The following is a 20,361-nucleotide window of genomic DNA, read 5'->3' on the forward strand; positions in this document are numbered from 1 at the left end:
GTCGTTTACAATGGCTTGAAAGAGAAGAAGATAGTGGCCAGTTTTCTGCAAAGAGAGCGAGAAAGTAAGAGAAGCACGAGTAGTGAAAAGGGTTTTCTTGACATTTCTACAGAAAATTATTAATTTATGAACAACAAAGAAAGATTGCAGTGGTTTTCTTGACCTTTCTACTTCAATTTACATAATCTACTATATATATAAGAACCAGTAGGAGATAATCTACTATATATAAGAACCAGTATGAGACCCGTGCTTACGCACGGGTCCTTTTTTTTCTTTTTTTTTTTTATTTGGCTAAAAAAATTAATATAATTATTATTATATTTGAATCAATAATTTATTTATATAATTATATTTTATTATTATATAATTAATATAATTATTGTTATATTAATAATAATAATAATAATAGATTATATTTATAATAATAAAATTAAAAATAATAATTAAATATGATTTTATTTATTTTAAATCATAAAATTGATAATTAATTAATAATGCGTAATAAAGTTACATGATTAAAGTTTAAATTATACCTTTGAGTTATATACTATATAAAATAAAATGTATATGCATTGTTAAAATAAAATGTAGGTATAGTATATAATAATGTCTCTTACAAAATAAATACAACATGAAATTGATGTTCAAATTTTTAAATAAAAACATACGTAGAAATAAATACATGTATATTATATTAAAATAAAATGTATATACACATGGTGTGTTGTTAAGGTAGAACGCAAACATAATGTATAATATGGTCTTGTACCAAATAAATACAACATGAAATTAATGTTAAAATTTTTAAAGAGAAACACATGTAAATATGTAGATGCTTGTATTATATATTAAAATAAAATGTGTACGCACAGATATGGTAATGTAGAAAATAAAAATAACATGAAATTAATATTAAAATTTATAAATAGAAACACATATATCGACAAACATATACAAAAATATTAAATATATTGATATATAAAATCAAAGATAATAGTACTAACATTACTACTACTAATAATAATAATCTCAATAATAATAATGTCACTACTACTATTGCTCATATTAATTCAAATAATAAGATGATCATATAAAAAATATGCATATAATCGAAATATGATCTCGTAGAAAATAAAAATAACATGAAATTAATGTTAAAATTTATAAGTAGAAACACATGTAGATATCAACAAACACATACAAAGATATTAAAATATATTAATATATAAAATCAAAGATAATAGTACTATAACATTACTACTACTACTAATAATAATAATGTTATTATTACTGTCTGTTCATATTAATTCAAATAATAATATGATCATATAAAAAACATACACATAATCAAAATATGATCTCGTAGAAAATAAAAATAACATGAAATTAATGTTAAAATTTATAAATAGAAACACATGTATATTTTTTTATGTATCTTTTTAATTGGTTCAAAATGTGAACCTTATTCCTTGAATTCACTTTTATAAAAGCTATGAAACTCGATTGATGTTTTAAAAAAAAAAAACTATGATTATAACAAAGTTCACGTGAAAGTAAATCCCACAAATTAAATGAATGTGATATTATATTTTTTAGCTTTCAAGTATTCTTTAGACTTATTTTTCACGATATTTTTATTAACAAAAGTTCAATCAAGTTCTTTAATTAAAAAAAAAAACTTAAAACCAAGTTTCTCAACTTTAAAAATGCAATAATATACCAATTTACTTGTAAATTGTCGTATATTTGATGATAAATTACGTTAAACACAAGTTAAAACTGTTAATGTTTATTAGTTAATAGTTTTCCTGATAATTGGATGAAAAATCATACTCAAAAATTTAAGAATCATATAAAATAAAATAAATGAATAATGAAACTTAAAGAGTAACTAACCGTAATTAAATTAAATTACACACAAATAGATTAAGGGATGCGTAATAGTTCTATTTACTTGTAATTTTAAATAAGTGGCATAAATAACCGATATGGTTAGCCACTAATGAAGACCAATATGACTTTAAAGAAATGAAGATATTCAAATTTACATTGCAACCAAGGAATGTATATGTAATAATGATAACTACAAAATGCCCCCATAACGTACATATATACCAGATACAAATTTTTCACGATGTATGGTATTACAATATGACTTAACTACTACACAACAACGAAGAAAAGCTAAATGAATCCGCACACTAAATGAATCTGCACACTGCCATACACAGTTCAAAATTATTGACATACCAATAATTTAAAGAACCCTTATTAACTTACACTTTAAAAGGGATTGGCACAACAGTATCATCGCATGCTAATAAATGTAATCTAAGTTGATGAGGCAGCTTTGGAAGATGGATTGAAAGGAACCTGCTCAACGCATGTAAGTAATTCATGGGGTCCAGCCTCTTCTCTACCAACTCCAAGAAGATCAAGATAGTACATGTAATGGGAAACGATATTGTTCATGGTGTCCACATCACCTTGACCACAAACACCCTCCCCATAGAGAATGTTCATTGTAGTGCCAAAACTAGGAACGCGATTCTCCATAGTGTCATTCTTGGTAGGCTTACAGTTGCCAACGAAGGCATCATGAGCAGAAGGTTGATACTTCTTTATTGGTGTCATCCATCTCCATATTGCAGCCTGGAAAGCAAGGGTTGCATTCTGCTTTATGTATTCTAAATGGCTTAGAAGATCCACCTTCAAAGCTTCTCCAACAGCACCGTAGTTGTAGTTCCTGAATTCATCATGTCATTAAGTATAACCTCCACATTCAACAAGCACAGCGATGGTGATAAAACCTAATGAATCTTTTTCTTATTGACTATTTATATGTTTCAACTTTCAAATAAAAAATGCTCCAATAAAATATAACCAGAATTGCCTTCATAAAATACAAGTAGCCTTAGATGCTGCTTAATTTGATGAGATGGCCAAATATCTACCTATTCAGACCAAACATAACTGGTATATCAGAACAATAAAGGTAAGGAATCAGGCTTATGATTGTATTGGTTTCAAATATATACTTAGATTCACCCACCTATTGAGATATCTAAGGCACTATTACTAAAATGTCATTCATATGACTTGTATGTCTGAATGACACTTAAGAGGAATTATTAGATAATCCTATATAACAAAAGCAAGGGAAACTTCAAGGAAGGTTCCCACATAGATTTCAAAAGGTTTATTATAAATACACCCTTAGCTTCTTCTGTTTCACCAACAAAAATACATGCACACGTAGCTATCTATACGAACCGCAAGAAGATACCAGTTTTGGGGTTTGTGCAGCAAAAAGGAAAGGCTTATTGCATCACATTTTGCACTCCTTGTGTCCTTGTGTTTGTTCTTGCTAAAACCTCACGCAGGTAACAAAAATGGATTCTCACCAACATGAACCATGGCTACTGGAGAACGGGAATCCGAAGGTTTTGACCAGGGAAATGAGACATGGTCGCACTGCACACAGCAAGTCCTCAAACTCACTTCGCAAGAAGTCTGATCGAACTCTTGTTTCCAAGGTTCCATGTGCCACTCTTTGAAACTTGCTTCTCCACTTGCAAGAAGTTATTCTTGGCACCAAGCTTTCCATTCTCATCCCTGCCATTCCTACTGCCATTGTTGTTGAGTACTGTGGCTTTGGAAGAGTGAGTTATTCTCTCTCATTGCTCCATTCAACCTCTCAAACACATGTTTCTTTTATAAGTGTTCTATAGCTATCTGGGGCCATGAATCACAAGATGATTCTGGAATGCTCCCAACAATCAAGTGCTTTCTTCCTTCATGAAATCTTTCTCCCCTTCATCAGATAATAAGAATAGAAGATACAATACAACTTTTAAAGTTAAATATAAAGAAAACATATTTAAGCAAAATCACAAATTAGACTCTTGAAAATACCAATAAAGAGAAGAGATAAACAATTGATCCCTTTTGAAATTACAACATAAACATTATCAACGTTCATGAGAACAAATCTGCACCTGTACACAAACTATGTTTCTAAAGCTCCACTTCATTTTGTGAATAAACATTAACAACATATGACGAAAGCAAATACATGCATGATGATTTCAAATTGAAAAACTAAAATCACCTTTTATTCATATTAGAAAGAAACTACCATAGTGATGTTCTACGGTGCAACCTGATTTGTTATTGGCTCCAATTAGTCTAGTTAGTTTATCTTCTAAGAAAACAAATATATAACCAAATTCAAAGGGTATATGCTAATAAACAAAAGATATCTTTACCATGAGTGAGAACAATCAAATGTAGCCAATCTTCATTAGGGTAGTCTTTTCTGATTGCCTTTGCAAATTGCAGCAAATGTTGAATTTGAGGTTCGTCCAAACCATGACTGTTATCATCCACCACCACATTCTCTTCGTTATATATATATATATATATATATATATATATATATATATATATATATATATATATATATATATATATATATATATATATATATATATAAACTAATCAAATAAAATGTTACTTATCTTTCTCCTACATTTTAATATATAACACAAAATAAACTAATTTAATAATAATTATTACGAAAACTAACACATGTTACATTTTATTAAGTAATTATATAATCAGTTCAAATAACTTAAAAAAATAAAAAATAAAAGTTACCCGTGCGTATGCACAAGTATAAATACTAGTTAAAAAGAAAAGATTTAACTTAAAGCTTGGACATTGATAGAAAAGAATGAGAAGAAAACGATGAGCAGTAGGTTCAGAAAATGCAATAGAGCTCTTTCTATATTAAATTTCCTTCCAATAATCATAGGAATTAGGGATTTGGTGGCAAAATAAGAAAAATCTAGAATAAGAAAATGAAAACATGATGGAAAACTGTACCTGAAATTTGAAGGAAGAGATAAAGAAGATGAGAAAGAATTTGAAATTTGAAAGAAGGGATAAAGAAGATGAAAAACAACCTGAAATTTAAAACTAAAGAGGAAAAGCTAGAAAAAGAAGGAAAAGAAGAATTCCAAAAGAGAGAAACGTGAACAAATTGAAAAACATAAAATCTCTATGCAATATGAATGTCGAACCAATTTAAAATTTCACTTAAATTGCAAACCAATTTGAAAGTCGGGCGTTGTAATATAAAGTGTGAAATGAATTCAAAATTGCTCACCTAAATGCTCGACCAATTCGAAAGTTGCTAATGAAGTGTAGTGTGCAACATATCTTGCTTTGGTAAAAAATACCACGCCCTGACCTAATTCCTCTTATTCCAAACCAATTTTAATTTTTTTTTGAAAAATAATCTAAAATTTAAAATCACGGAATATTTACACAATTTAAATAAAAATGTTTAAATGATATAAAATTTGTATGTAACGTTCAAAATTATCGTAAAAAATATATATTTTAGCAATTTAATATAACTATTACAAATACACTGCTAATAGAGAATATATTTTTTTAATATATTGTATTTAAATACTTTTGTCCTCGTAAAATAAGCTTTTAAATTTGAATTCTTGAATTGAACAAGTATAGTTTTTTCAAGAAATGAATCATAAATGAAGGAAAATTAAGACAGACCTTGTTTGGCCATACCCCCACCAGGGTGATTGCAACATTGGAATAGCTTATCAACGGCTTAGTTCTCTCTCGCATTTGTTTTATCAGTTTCCTTCATTGCTTCACATGGCTACTCCTCGTGCAAGTATCTATCGGCAGAAAATGAGTCCTACCACAAATTACTTCTTCGTGAAAGTCGATGAGGCTGTTCCGTTGAAAAGCTCTGGCTTCAGTTTTGACGCAGAAACCCTTCCCTCGCAGGCTATTGCCACTGAACGCTTTCACCTCTCTTTTGTGGCTCATTCTTCGGGTAATTTGAAAATCTGAAACTGCTTGGATTAGCTTTTTCATTAACTTTTTCACATAAAATTATAATTGTTTTATGTTCCAAATTTTGAGTACACAAATTTTAAAATTAATAAATATAGTATTCGTAACTTAATTGAAATAATTCTTTTTTACTATGTCAAGAGGATTTCAGGTTCACGTTTGAACTATTTACGTTTCAATTCAAATGTCGGTCAGAAAATTATATTTGGATTAAAATAATTATATTCACAGCTGTTAAAGTTTGTGAATAAAACTATATCAAAGTTTGTATCAATAACAAATTTCAATTTTACGTTCAAATTTAAAAACTAAAAACATATTTAATCTAGTTATAATAATCAACCATGCATGCATATTCAAACTAACATGAAAATAAAAGGAAGATATTCAAACTAACATGAAGATAAAAGGAAGGAAGTTTTCACCACATTCATCAATAAGAGTGTGAATCTGAGCAAAGCAGATGAATCTATGATGATGACAGGGATAGTGGCTTCACCAGTTGCCATGGTGGTCAAGAAAACTGGACAAAGTGTGTCTCAATTGAACGTGATCAAAGCCATACCTGATGTTGCATTTGTTCCAGGAACTACCATTTTAGCTCTCATCGCCATTAAACTCACCAAAAGAATGGCTTTCAAGAATATTCCTTCCATTGATCCAAAAGAGAATACCCTTTAGCTTTTTCGTTTCATATTCATATGCATGTATCATTCATGTTTCATGTTGTTTCCAATGCAAATATTTCTCACATTGATATATAGAAGGTTTGTAGAGTTTTATTTTTAAAATACATTCCAAAAAGTTGGAAAATGAAAATATATTTAAATTGTTAGTTTCAACTTATAAGGTGTATAAAACCATTGAATCTATCAGAACAAATTTTAAAACCAATAACTAGATATAATATTAGTTCCTATCTTAAATAAATAATATCAATTAAAAAATATGTTGAATCTAAGTTTAATTAGTTGGATGATACCTACTTTCGTTCATATGTATCAGTTTGGTATTAACTTAATTAATGACTTTTACCACTAAATTTTAATATAAATATAAATATTTAATTTTGTAAATCATTTTAAATATCAATAATGTTAACGGTATTAAGACAAAACAGGATTTTTAGAATAACAGTTAAAAATAAAAGAGAGAATCATCTTTATATATTATTATAAATAATAATATAAATAAATATTTTTCAAACATAAAATTAATTATATTATTTATTTCTTAATCAAGATATTAAATATAAAAAAATAGTCATGATTATATTTTTTTATTTTTTTAATCTGAATATTAAATTAAAAAAAAACATCGTGCTCGAATTAGTTGGTATACATCGGGTGTGCAGATTGAAAATAAATAATGATATAAAATACAATGAATTTTAAATTCAATAATAAAGTTATTGTCATAAAAAGGACAATTTGTATAATTAATAATAATTTATAAAAAAAAAAAACTATAGTAAAAATGGATATAAATTATAACCATAAGGTATGAGAGTGTTACTAATCACAACAATTTAAATAAAGCATAATTATTAATTGTTCTGAGATTAATATTTTATATATGACTAATTGTTATCTAACTATTTTAAAGGAAATTATAAAATAATTTTTTTTAATATAAACATAAATAATATTATCTGAATTTGTAAACTTTTTAATATTTATTACAAGATTTATTCATTTTACGAAAAATTACATCACACATTTTTAAATAAAATCTTGTTAAACATCATTATAAAATAGATATCAATACACACAAAACAAAATAAACTACTCATAAATAAACACATTTTAAAACAATATTCAGAGCTTTAAGAAATCCACATTTTTGGGGTAATTGAAGAAAAAAATGAAATGAATCATAAAAAGGTAGAAATTAGAAGGGAACCTTCTTGAGGTGATATTGAACGAGGGGATAGTTGAGACGGAAGTGTTCTTGAGCGTACCGTAGTTCCATCGGTTTCTTGAATCGAAGAAGGAAGTGAAGGCCTCCATTGCTTTGTTATAGATAATAATATAAAAAAATATTTTCGTCAAACATAAAATTAATTATATTATTTATTTCTTAATCAAGATATTAAATATAAAAAATAGTCAATAATAAATATATTTTTTTATTTTTTTAATCTGAATATTAAATTTAAAAAACATTATATTATTTATTTCTTAATCAAGATATCAAATATAAAAAAATAGGTAATAATTATATTTTTTATTTTTTAATCCAAATATTAAATTAAAAAATAAAACATCCATGCTCGAATTAGTTGGTATACATCGGTGTGCAGATTGAAAATAAATAATGATATAAAATACAATCAATTTTAAATTCAATAGAAAAAATTATTGTCATAAAAAGGATAATTTATATAATAATAATAATAATAATCTATAAAAAAAATCATAGTAAAAATGGATATAAATTATAACCATAAAGTATGAGAGTGTTACTAATTACAACAATTTAAATAAAACATAATTATTAATTGTTATAAGATTAATATTTTATATATGACTAATTGTTATCTTGCTATTTTAAAAAAAAATTATAAAATAATTCTTTTGATATAAAGATAAATAGTATTATCTGAATTTGGGAGTTTTTTTATATTTATTACAAGATTTATTTATTTTACTAAAAATTATATTACATATTTTTAAATAAAGTCACGTTAAACATATTAGTAGATATAGATCTCATAGATTGGAGTAATCTGGTTTCACCTGTTGCAGAAACACTATAACTTTACCTTGTTACTTATCAAGCAAAATATAATAAATAAAGTAGAGAAAAAACAGCGGCGAAAATTATCTGGATGCAGTTGGTCGAGTTGTGCGCGGTGAGGACTCGAACATAAGACTCGTTCTCCAGCAACGGCTGAGGGTGGAAGATTCAAACGGCGGCAACATTTGGCGCAGACTTCAAGAGCGATAACTGATAACTTGAATGTGTCCGAATCCAATGGACTGTGGAGAAAAAATCCAAATTCGGGTACTCTTTGAGTATATTTTCAATTATGGAGAACCTCCAAGTGCCACCAACCAAACACATCGCAATTTTCAACCGCAGCAACTCTTCCTTATTCAAAACATGCTTACTCTCGCCGGAAAAAGGGAGTCGGAGAAAAAACTTAACGGGTAAAAAACTTTAAAACCGTTCGAAGTGGAGGAATAATGGAGAGAGAAGAAGATAAGGGATACAACGAAAGGGATGATCAACCCGGTTAAACGCCAATTAATCTCACAAACCCATTTCGTACCGGTGATAAATGGTGTTGCGTTGCATAAGAAGGTGGCGGGTACCATGAGGCTATTTGGTATGACTAGAGAGAAGTGTGAGAGCCGCATGAAGAATGAGAATTTTGAAAAGTGTACACACAAATTTTCCATTAACATTACACTTAACTAGCGATTACAAAAGCACGATAATGCACGTGTATTTGTATTTTTTAATTTTTAAAAAAGTTAAATTATGATTAATAATAAATATATAATTTTTAAAATAATTGTTAAATATAAAATTAAAAAGAAAATATGTAAAATAAATTTAATTAATGATTTAAGACAAAATAAAATATGTAAAAAAATATTAAAAGTAAATTATTTATAAAATAATTAATTTTTAAAATAATTAAAATGAATATTATAAAATGTGGATAAAAAAAAAAGAAAAATCTCCTTAATATGAATTGCAGCGCCGTGTTTGAATTAAAAAATGTTATAACCACTTTCTTTCGATTATTCTTCGCTTTCCTTAATTAACAAACATTTTCTTTCTGTTGTATATTTTTTTGAAGAAAGATGGTTGAGTCGGGTAAAAGGATGAATTTGTAGATTTAAATCAGGTAAGATTTTGGAGGATATTATATGTTTTTATTTGAATTTTAGTGTAATATAACATTTCTATGTACATACAACATAAATATATTTCAAATAATTTACTGATGTTTGTATTTTATTATTATTTAAAATATTATCACATTTATTTCAGAATATTTATATATTATCCGTCTCAATTAATTTGAACGTTGAAGGTAGGCCGAAATCTTTTTTTAACTACATGTACTTCTTTATATGTGATCCTCATATATTTGAATTCTACCTATTACTGAAATATTCTAAATTAATTTATTTTCTTTTCAAATTGATGAAAGGAAAATATTAGATTTTGATCATTTTAACCGTTACAATATCAGTAATTATGAGCAAACAAATATTATAGTTGTGGAGATTGCGTTTGATCAAAACATCCACATTTAATTTATATAACCTTTAAATCTAAATCTCTACAGTTATATCTATATACAATTTCTTTCCTCTAGATTCATTCAACGTTAATTTTAAATTCTTTTTAATAGTCAAAACTGTTTTATATGTTCATGTTTTATCGTGTTAAACAATATTTTTATTTTATATTGACATTCGAGATATTTAGATTATTTAACGCATTTTAATTCTAATACCAAATACTATTTAATACCTAAAAGAAACTGTATTTTCTGTATTTTCTATAATTACTTTAACAAAAAGAAACTAATGAAATTAAATATTTTAAAAGTATAATAGCTGAAGTTTAAAAATAACTAAACTTGAACATAAAAGAAATCCACTCATCTTAAAGAGAGAAAAAACAAATAAACAAAATTGAGACCATTCCATCCTAAACCCTAAACCATTTCACATACCTATTACAGTTATCAACATTATTATTATATAAAGATACAAAAAGTATGAGATTACGGAATAGTTTTAAATACAAAACAAAATTATGTTTCAAATAAGGAAATTATCTTTTTGTTCCAAAACCCAAATGAAAGAGTGAAAAAGAGCTTATGAGACAAATACAAAAAGATATGAAAAAAAATGGCTGTCAGTCAATAATAGAATAAGGACTTGATAGAGAAATAGCTCAAGATTAGATCCATAAGCACAGTATTCTCTTTCACCTTTTTTTTCATAATCACATTCTTATTTCACTCTTACTTTCTCATCACAGTTTTTATTACATTTTCTCTTTCACTTTTTTCCCCTTTCCACCTTTACATTTATTGGCACCCAACATCAAATGTCATTACAGCAACTTGTCACAACATTGAAATAAATCTCAAATGATGCCAAAATCATTACATTCCAATAACATCATGTAAAATATAAATATACTTTTCCTGAACTTCCAATTACTTTGGTAAGAAAATTTAAAGTGTATGAAAATGAATCATCGAAGAGGAGTTGACAAATGAGTGAGACTGGTAAAAAAATGGCCTCCAACTTCCATTTAACTCAGTATAGATAGAACCTGTAGACACTCCATTGCCAGTCAAATTTGAGTTAATGTCCTTCCAACAATGGGAAAAAGTTACAGGAGAGAGAAATCAATTGGGAACTTCCCCCCTGCAATAAAATTTATAACACATTAAGAATAATAATGAAGGCTCAGAATCCATGGTTTAGAACATTTATACCCATGCCTCAAACAAGCATAAAAAACATAAGTTAACAAGGTGATTTGAGAACATGGACATAGCATATCGACCACTGCATGACTATTATCCTGTTTATAATCATAAAATATATTGCTCCAACATGTATAAGAATCTAAATAATACAATATGGAATATTACAATCTTCCAAACAGATTACAACATGTGGCACATATGTACATCACACAAACAAATGAAGTTATAGACATTCGTTCCCAGGAAAATTATCAAACATGAATGTCCATGTGAATCTGAAACACATACTAAGTATTGGTAAAAGTTAGAACGATGTGTAGCATAAAACAATCAAAACTCATTTACATGAAGCAGCCGGATACTTTGGAATTTGAATAACTATTGTAATTAGTAAGAATTCCCTTTGAGGCTAGGACCATATACCTTTCCAAAAGAACTGGGACATAAAAATTTCTTGCTTTGTCTCAGAATTTGCATAATCAGTGGGAAAAGGGTTATCAACGCAAGCACTTTCTGAGAAGACCACCACTTAATTCGGCGTACAATATATACAACCTGTTCTCAAGACAATCTTGTTGCATGTTGAGACTTTGCCATTTCCCTCAACACAGCACCAACAATCGCTGCCTGCTCAAGACAATCCACCTTATGCAAAGCATCTAAAAGAACAACACATGTTTTACTATATATACGACAGCCTTTAAGTCGAGTTTCCTCAAAAAGTGTATATGCATCCATTGCCTTATTGGCATTGCTTAATCCTTCAATCATAGCATTATAGCAAGCTGAATCAGGTATGCCCCCACTTGACTTAAATCTCTCAAAGAGGTCTTTTGCCTCGAGAACGTTCCCAACCCTTGCGAGTCCCGAAATCATGGTAGTGTATGTGATAGTATTTGGTTTTAACCCTTCTTTCTGCATTTCTTGCCAAAAAACAAAGGCCTTATTAAACTTTCTAACCTTACAAAGACCATTTATCATAATACTATATGTTACTTCATTCGGAGGGCATTTCAAGTTTTTCATGTTCTGGAAGCACACAAGAGATTCATCAATTTCTTCAGCTTTCACTAATGCATCAAGTAAGCAGTTCCATGTGTACGTGTTTGGAGTCAGATCTTTCTGCATCAACTCCTCCAAAATTAGATATGCTTCGTCAATCCTTCCAACCTTCCCAAACCCATCAACAAGACTACTATAGACCACAACGTTCAAATCAACACCTTTTGATTTTGCTTCTTCAAATAACATATATGCTTCATCAAGTCTGTCAATTTTGGCAAGTCCATCAATGACTGAACCATAAGTTACAACTGTTGGTGGGAGACCCTTTGCCTTCATTTCCTCCAGTAATTGGTAAGCTTTGTTGACCTTTCCAGACTTGCAAAATCCATCAATAACAATGTTGTAAGCGCGGGTGTCCAAATGTAGTCCTTGCTCCTTCATCTCATAAAACAACTTGTATGTTTCTCTAGAAAATCCTGCTTTCACAAGACCATGAATTAAAATTGAGTAGCTCCGAACATCAGGAGTTAAACCCCGAGCCTTTATTTCTTCAAACAAAGCCCTCCCTTTCTCAATTTCACCAGCTTTGAAAACACAATCCATGTAATTATTAAGGAGCATCAAATCAGGAAAACAGCCCCTATGCATCATCTCTTTATAGATTTTGTGACCATCCTCCTTCCTACCACACTTGAAGAAATTCCTAATAAGAGATGTATACACCACCGCATTTGGAGTCTGATCAGAATCCAACATCTTTTCATAAAGCATATAGGCATCGTTCACCCTGCCATGTCTGCCTAGGCCATCAATAAGTGAACAAAAAGTGACTGTGTCAGGGGTGCAAACTTTATGGTCCAATTCTAAAAATAAGGAACAAGCTTCATCAAGTCTTTGAGCTTTACATAGTCGATCAATCATAATATTTACAGTCATGATATTAGGGAATAAGCCAGCCTCTTTCATGGAGTCCCGAACTTTCAGAGCAGCTTCATGGTCCCCTGCCTTACAAAGCATGTCAACTAAAATATTGTAGGTTGCAAGATTTGGTGCTGCATCTATTTTCATTTCTTCAAAGACTCTAAATGCTTCCTCAACTTTTCCCTTCCTTCCGAGGCAAGTCAGAATGCAATTATAGGCAATTACAGTAGGTATACATCCTTTTCTCTTTTGCCTCTCAAGTAAGCTGTATGCTTTATCAAATTTCCCAACTGAACCATAACCCATTATCATGGTATTATAAGCGTAAACACAAGGGACACTTCTGTTTCTATCAAGCTCTTCAAACAACTCTACAGCTTCATCCAACCTCTCAGCCTTGCAAAGAACCCCTATCATACTAGTATATGTCACGTCATCAGGTATCAACCCTTGTGATTTCATTTCATGAAAGAATTTCCAAGCCATATCCAACTTACCAACTTTTCCGAAACAGTCAATGCATACATTATAGAGAACAATATCAGCATTAAAGGAGTTACTCTTCATCTCATCCAGCAAGGATAGAGCAGCATCAATGCGGCCATCCCTGGCAAAAGCACGAATAAGTGTGGTAAACAAATGTACGCTTACCTCATAACCTATTTCCTGCATTTGATGCAAGAGAGTGAGCATGAGATCGGCTTCATGAGCTGCAGAAAGAGCACCAATCAGTGTGGTATAAGCCGAATAAGCAGGGCGAAACTTGAACTTCCTCATAGTTTCAATAACACCAAAAGCTTCTCTTAGCTTCCGAGACTTGATAAAACTAGAAACCAACTCGATACAAGTATTATTAGAGGGTCCAAATCCAGCTTGACCCATTTCTTCAAGAATCTGTTCCAAGTAGTCCAAATTTCTTGTCCTGGCCATGAGCATGAGAAGTGCGTTGTACACTTCAGGGCAATGCGGCCGTTCAGTCTTTGTCTCCACCCACCGAAAGTACTGCAATGCCAACTTCACATGCTTCAACCTCCTTACTACTCCAACTACCAATTCTGGTTGAGGCATGTCATCAAACGTGTTGAGGGCGTCCTCAAGGGCAGGTCCCCAGGGACCAGTGTCCAAGACCCGGCATACATCATGCACTGTCTTCCTCATGGCCTCCGATTTCAAAGCATCGTCTTGGGAATGGGAGGTATCATCCATAAAGGAATCAACTTTAGCTTTCCCATACGATTCAGACGAAGACCCATTTGAAAAAGAGGATGAAAACTTGCAAGACAAAGGGTCTATTTTCCCACATTTAAGAGCAAACCGAAACTTTAGAACTGCAACCAAAAAATAAAAATCAGATTACAAAAGGCAACCGTGAAACGGGTATACATATGATACTAAGAATGCAATTATCTAAGAGGAAGAAACAAAAAAGACGACCTTGGGCCCTTGAGAGAATCTTCATGTGCTCACACACTTCAAATCTGAAATGATAGATACGAACAAAGTAATTGGAGAGAAACAGGGTAGACCATGAACTAGACCTGTATTTTAGTTGTATAGTTGCAAGTGAACAAACATACGAATTATACGAACCTTGTTCTCGTTTGTAACGTGCTTATTCTTTTCTTTTCTCTCCTGCTACAATTAACTGATTCTGAGTTATAGTAAAACTTGGACTTAGAAACACCGCTTATGCATAGGCTGCACATCAATTTTATACCGATTTCAACCTAAATTATTATATCATAAATTTATTAATTAATTTTACAATAAATATTTTAATTGTCTGCTTATAGTAATCTTAGTTAATTGATAGTATAAAATTATTTTATATTTACACTGCATGATTTGTGTTCATAACACAAATGATAATATCAGTAAATTATAGTTTAAATTAATATTAATTTTGTTTAATTAAATATTCAACTGAAATATATTGGTTTCTTAATTAACCCTTAAATTATATAATAATGAGGTTCGAAAATATTTATTAATCTTAACAAAAACATTGATGTCAGCAGTCACTACGTGTCGATGCACTAAAGTGAGTTATCATTTTTATTTACTAAATTTTAGTCTTTCTATTATTTAAAGTTGTGATTTACTTTTCATATTTCCCAAATATCCAACCTTTTGTATACTCAAACAAATGTTATTTCTCATGTTACAAAGATAAGTGTAGACAAATACAACATTTACACCATTTACACCATCTACGTATTTATTAGTATAACAAAACTATTACATATAATTTATTTTCAATTAATACTATTATTTGAGTACTAATATTGTTTGAAAAATTGAATGTTTTTTAAATATATTTTAAAAAATAATATTAAATTGAGTTATAATGTCACCAGTATTATCACTTGTATCATTCAAATTATCTTAATGTTTTCCGATGTGTATGTCAATATTAGAAAATATTTTAACATTTGAATTAGTATAAAAAAAGAATTGTATTGGTTTTGTTTACATGTAGGAAACCAACAAATATATAGATAAAAAAAAGTCGTAAATAATGTTAATAAATAGTTTAACTCTTTAAGACCAAAAATTTGTATATTCATAAGCAAACTGGGCTATTGAACTTAATTCAATATACTAATTAGTACAGGGATTCAGAATATGATAATAACAGGTTGAAATTAATACATATAATAATAGGTAAATAAATATAATATTACTTATTCTCATGTTTTTCACAATCCAAAGTTTAGACGAAAGCCAACAACCTTAGAAATGTATACCATATCAAGTGCTTATTAACAGAAAAAAATCCCATAATTCAAACCCAAGCCATGTGGAACTGAAAGATAAGACCAGTTATGTCCATGCCACTGTGTTATTCACACTACACTGTTCCCAAAAAATAGTAAACACTCACTCTTTCCCCAAAATAACACAATTATCTTCAAAGAATTTAACTAGGATGACAACAATGGAAATTAATTAAATAACTACATTGGTATACATTGAATGGAATTTATTTTGATGGCAAAGATCAAGCATATCTTTTGTCACCTATAGTGATAGATATACAATTTGCTCCTTAGAGAGTTGTTTACAAAATATTGATTCCTTATTGTATAAGTTTACCAACAAAGTTAATATCGTTAGACACCGTTTCTGCATATATATATATATATATATATATATATATATATATATATATATATAAACTTGATAAATAAAAAAATAATTAAAAAAAACATTTTTCATCATTCAAATTGTATAGAGCTATTCGGTGCTTATTTGCTTCTATTTGGAGTTTTGTTAATGAGCATTTTCTCGCGACAATCCAACTAACTTGAGATTTGACCAAATAACTTGCAACAATCTAATTAAATTCAAAAAAAAATTGGTAATAAAAGCCAAAGTTCTGACAGTACAACAATTAAATATCACAGCCATTGACTAAGTTTTCATACTCAAACACCAACTATTTTTTTGGGAAGATCGTTACTCTTCCATAGCATCCCCTTCAATCACTTCAACCTTCTCCTTCAACGGGGTAATTTTTGTTAAGAGGACCTCTGCAATGAAGAATTTATATTTATATTTAGTACAAAACCAGGAACATTTTCTAATCTGATTGAAGAAAGAAAAAAGGAAGCAGAATAAGGATGTGCAAACACACAGAAAAAGCCAGGTAATTCAGTGTTTTACTATCTTCTCAAACCCTCAGAAGGAATCCTAACTGATTCCATTCTCAGCTACTTTCCTAACACATACACGTACAGGTTGTCACACTGTAAATGCTCATAAAATCCTTAACCATCGCATTTTTCCCCTGCCCTCCATATATGGCCTGACATATGTGTTACCATTTCATCCTAACATATGTCCAGCTATTAGGTACCTTAGATTCTTTAATTCGAAAAACATGTACATCAAATTCGAAACTCCGTCAAGTACCCAATTATTTAAAGAAATAGCAACAAAAGAGGCTATTCACACAATGTTAACTCATCAGTTCAAGAAGATAGTTCAAATAGGACTTACAAGGCGGCAAAATGCAAATTACTAGAATTTGAAAGGAAATTGCAAAACTTCAGCTATTATCTAACTTCGAATACTTCACAACACAAAATTCCCAAAATATAATGTTCACATGGTGACACACAATGTCATACTAGACTACAAACAGTTGACAGTTTACACAATGCTATGCAAAACCATAAGAGTTGTTGCAGTTCAAGTACAATAAATTGACAGAGTTTGCAACAAACCTGTCTTTTTGGGGAACTCAAAGCCTTTTGGATTGACATAGGTGCGTGGATTTGGTAGAAGGTGGTTCCTGAGATAGTCCTTGTTTCCCTGTGAAGCATTAGTGAAGAAATTGCATAGAAATTTAAGTTAGATGGCTCTCCTCAAAGAACAAACTGCAGAATTGAGCATGAAGGCACTGACCTTAGTTATCACACAAACATCAACGTTACTTCCACTTCCCAAGTCATTAAAAATACCAGCACATATTGCCTCAACAACTATCTGTATGCCTTCATCCCTCTACACCACATCAAAATGTTGATATCAAATTAAAATTTCTACTAAATTTCAGCATTTTGACATTATAAGTTAAAAACGTCACCAGTATCAATTATCAATTGTAACAAATACAATGAGCAGTTTCACATTTAGAATTGAAATTGACATATTTGCTTCATACCACTCCATTGAAATGATTATAAATTGAACAACTTCTTGACAGAACGCAATCAAACCAGTGTTATCAATGGCAGAAGGCCAAAACTCCCACATACAAACATTTTATTGTGGTCTACGGAACTGTTATAGCAGACCTCGCTTTGCAAATTGCATATGGCAGCTGGAAAAAAAATCCATCACACCATTCCACCATGGCACCACCACTTAACGAAAATCTACCAAATGAACTCCTCTAACAAAAGGTGTCTTTCCTAAAAACTACTATAGTAAATTCTGTTCCTTAATATGCTTACTTACACTCAAATTTTCCTTGTACTTGGATTCAAATACAGACATTGCAGCAAGTGAACCTGATCCCATTGTTGCAAATGGAAGGGTGTCAGTAGACCCATGAGGATAAATCTGTAAAACAAGTCATCAAAGATAATGAGAAATTGAACTATAGGCATTCAAAACAAGGAAACTTGAGTATAACAGAAAAGTTTTAAGCAATGAACTAACTGTATGCAAATGAGGTCCAGTGATATCAACCCCACCAAGCACTAGAGCAGCGGAGACATGACCTTGATAACTGCACAATGGTTTAAAAGAGTCAGATCCAGTCGCTGATAGAGAGAAAATTTACCTCATGAGCAAGTTCTGAAACTCAACTTGAATAGGTGTTTTTTAAGAAGAGTCAGAGCTGTAACAACTCGTGATTCTCGACCAGTGTGATAACGATGTAGTTGCAGCTGTGAGCTAACCATGTCTACAGTAAATAACAAACTTCACATTTTCAACTGTTCTACTATACTAATAACATCAAGCAAAAACTAAAGATGATCCATATGCAACTACCCATAAGGCATAACGCAAAAATGCGTAAGAAAGATGCATTTAACACAAATACCTGTTACGGCCTCTGTATCAGCAGCTGTGCCTGCTCCACAGCAATATATGTTGGGTGCCATATAATGAATTTTCTCACAGTTTTTATCAGCAACTATAGGTCCCTCAGTTGCTCTAGTATCAGCTCCAAGAATGACTCCATCCTGAGGCAAATTTATTACATGAGAAAATTCAACTTTGGATATAATATACAAATTAAACATTAAAATACAAGAGGGAAAGGAATAACATTCCTACTTAATGCAACATTTCCGAAACATAAAAATAAGATATCCAGAGCCAGTCTAGGCTTACCATATTCTCTCCCTATAAAACAATGCACAATTTCAGAACCAACTATTGCCATAACAAAAAAATAATAATAATTAAGCATTCAATACCTCACAACCTAAGCAAATCTACCCAACCATCAACACTCAATTCAACTAAACTCTTAACATTTACTTAAGATAAACTTCTTCATCTGCAGAAGGAAAGACAACAAGAACAAATTATTTAATTCATACAACATTCCCAAGCCGAACAATGATTTCACATCTTGGATCCATGATTCTATGGGAAACCACTCGCAATCTCAGTTACAAAGTCACGATAAATAAAGAAGCAAACAAAGAGTGAACACAAACCCTTGTAGAGAACAAGTAAACCTCAACAAAAATATAAACCACCGCGACGAAGAAATACGTCATAACAGTAGTAAGACACCAGATAGAAGAGTGGCGGATTCCAAACCTGAAAAACTAAACCGACAATAGTGGTCCCAGTTTTCAAGAAGGTTGGGGCCTTGAGACCCTTGCTTTCGAGCATTGCATTTCTTCGGCATAGATCAAAACTGAAGCCACCCTTGGGAGGAAGATCCAACGACGGAGACATGTTCGAAATGCGAATCGACCCTGCAAAACCAATTCACTAGAACATGAAGTAACTGTTCCCAATTCAACAAAAAAGAAGATAAAAACGCGATGCTCTGAAAACCTAGGGCTTTGAAAACTGAGAAGGGAAAAAGAGAAAAGAGAAAGAAAAAAAGAATTAAGATGAAACGAAACGAAACGAAACGAAACTCACAGTAAGGAACTGCGCAGGTTTTTCAAATGAACGGTGATTATCAGAAGAACCTCTTCTTCCGCCGTATGGAAATTTATGCAAAGTGCAGTATCTACCAAGGCAGTTCTTAGTTTGGGTCCATCATGCTCCCTTTTCACCTGCACCGTCAGATTTAATCTGAAATGATCAATGGCTCAGATGAATCTAAATAGCTTGTACAATGGGTTACTCGATCGATACCTTGATTTTTTTATTTTTTATGATTAATTCTACTCTTACTCCCTTATATTATTTTTCTGCATAGATTAGTAATTTATATATATATATATATATATATATATATATATATATATATAAATTTGTTAGAAGAATATAAAACGTACACATGCTTTAATTAATTTAAGAATATAAGTAAAGACAATAAAAATATACTTTAGTGTACGAGCATACATTGTATTTCTTTTAGATGA

The 20,361-nt window shown here is 30.4% G+C and overlaps 3 protein-coding genes across 3 annotated transcripts; all 3 read right to left on the reverse strand.

The window, feature by feature from the left end:
• Positions 1–2,334: 2,334 nt before the first annotated feature.
• On the reverse strand, positions 2,335–3,637 carry LOC114195186 (chitinase-like protein 1). The gene is made up of 2 exons (XM_028085576.1): positions 3,408–3,637; positions 2,335–2,749 (listed from the first exon to the last, which is right to left on the reverse strand). Exons 1-2 carry the CDS (start codon positions 3,635–3,637, stop codon positions 2,335–2,337), a joined length of 645 nt encoding a protein of 214 aa, XP_027941377.1.
• Positions 3,638–10,810: 7,173 nt separating this feature from the next.
• LOC114195187 (pentatricopeptide repeat-containing protein At3g06920) lies at positions 10,811–14,750 on the reverse strand. Its single transcript, XM_028085577.1, has 3 exons — positions 14,726–14,750; positions 11,789–14,619; positions 10,811–11,300 (listed from the first exon to the last, which is right to left on the reverse strand). The coding sequence occupies exons 1-2, from the start codon at positions 14,748–14,750 to the stop codon at positions 11,927–11,929; spliced, it is 2,718 nt and encodes a 905-aa protein (XP_027941378.1). The 3' UTR covers positions 10,811–11,300; positions 11,789–11,926.
• Positions 14,751–16,492: 1,742 nt separating this feature from the next.
• LOC114193276 (proteasome subunit beta type-7-B) lies at positions 16,493–20,067 on the reverse strand. The gene is made up of 9 exons (XM_028083004.1): positions 19,913–20,067; positions 19,580–19,740; positions 18,849–18,990; positions 18,611–18,707; positions 18,461–18,530; positions 18,257–18,361; positions 17,702–17,800; positions 17,521–17,608; positions 16,493–16,824 (listed from the first exon to the last, which is right to left on the reverse strand). Exons 2-9 carry the CDS (start codon positions 19,718–19,720, stop codon positions 16,751–16,753), a joined length of 816 nt encoding a protein of 271 aa, XP_027938805.1. The 5' UTR covers positions 19,721–19,740; positions 19,913–20,067; the 3' UTR covers positions 16,493–16,750.
• Between the last annotated feature and the right edge of the window lie 294 nt (positions 20,068–20,361).

This window comes from Vigna unguiculata, chromosome 8 (assembly GCF_004118075.2).
Source record: "Vigna unguiculata cultivar IT97K-499-35 chromosome 8, ASM411807v1, whole genome shotgun sequence".
In the NCBI taxonomy this organism is placed as follows: Eukaryota; Viridiplantae; Streptophyta; class Magnoliopsida; order Fabales; family Fabaceae; genus Vigna; species Vigna unguiculata.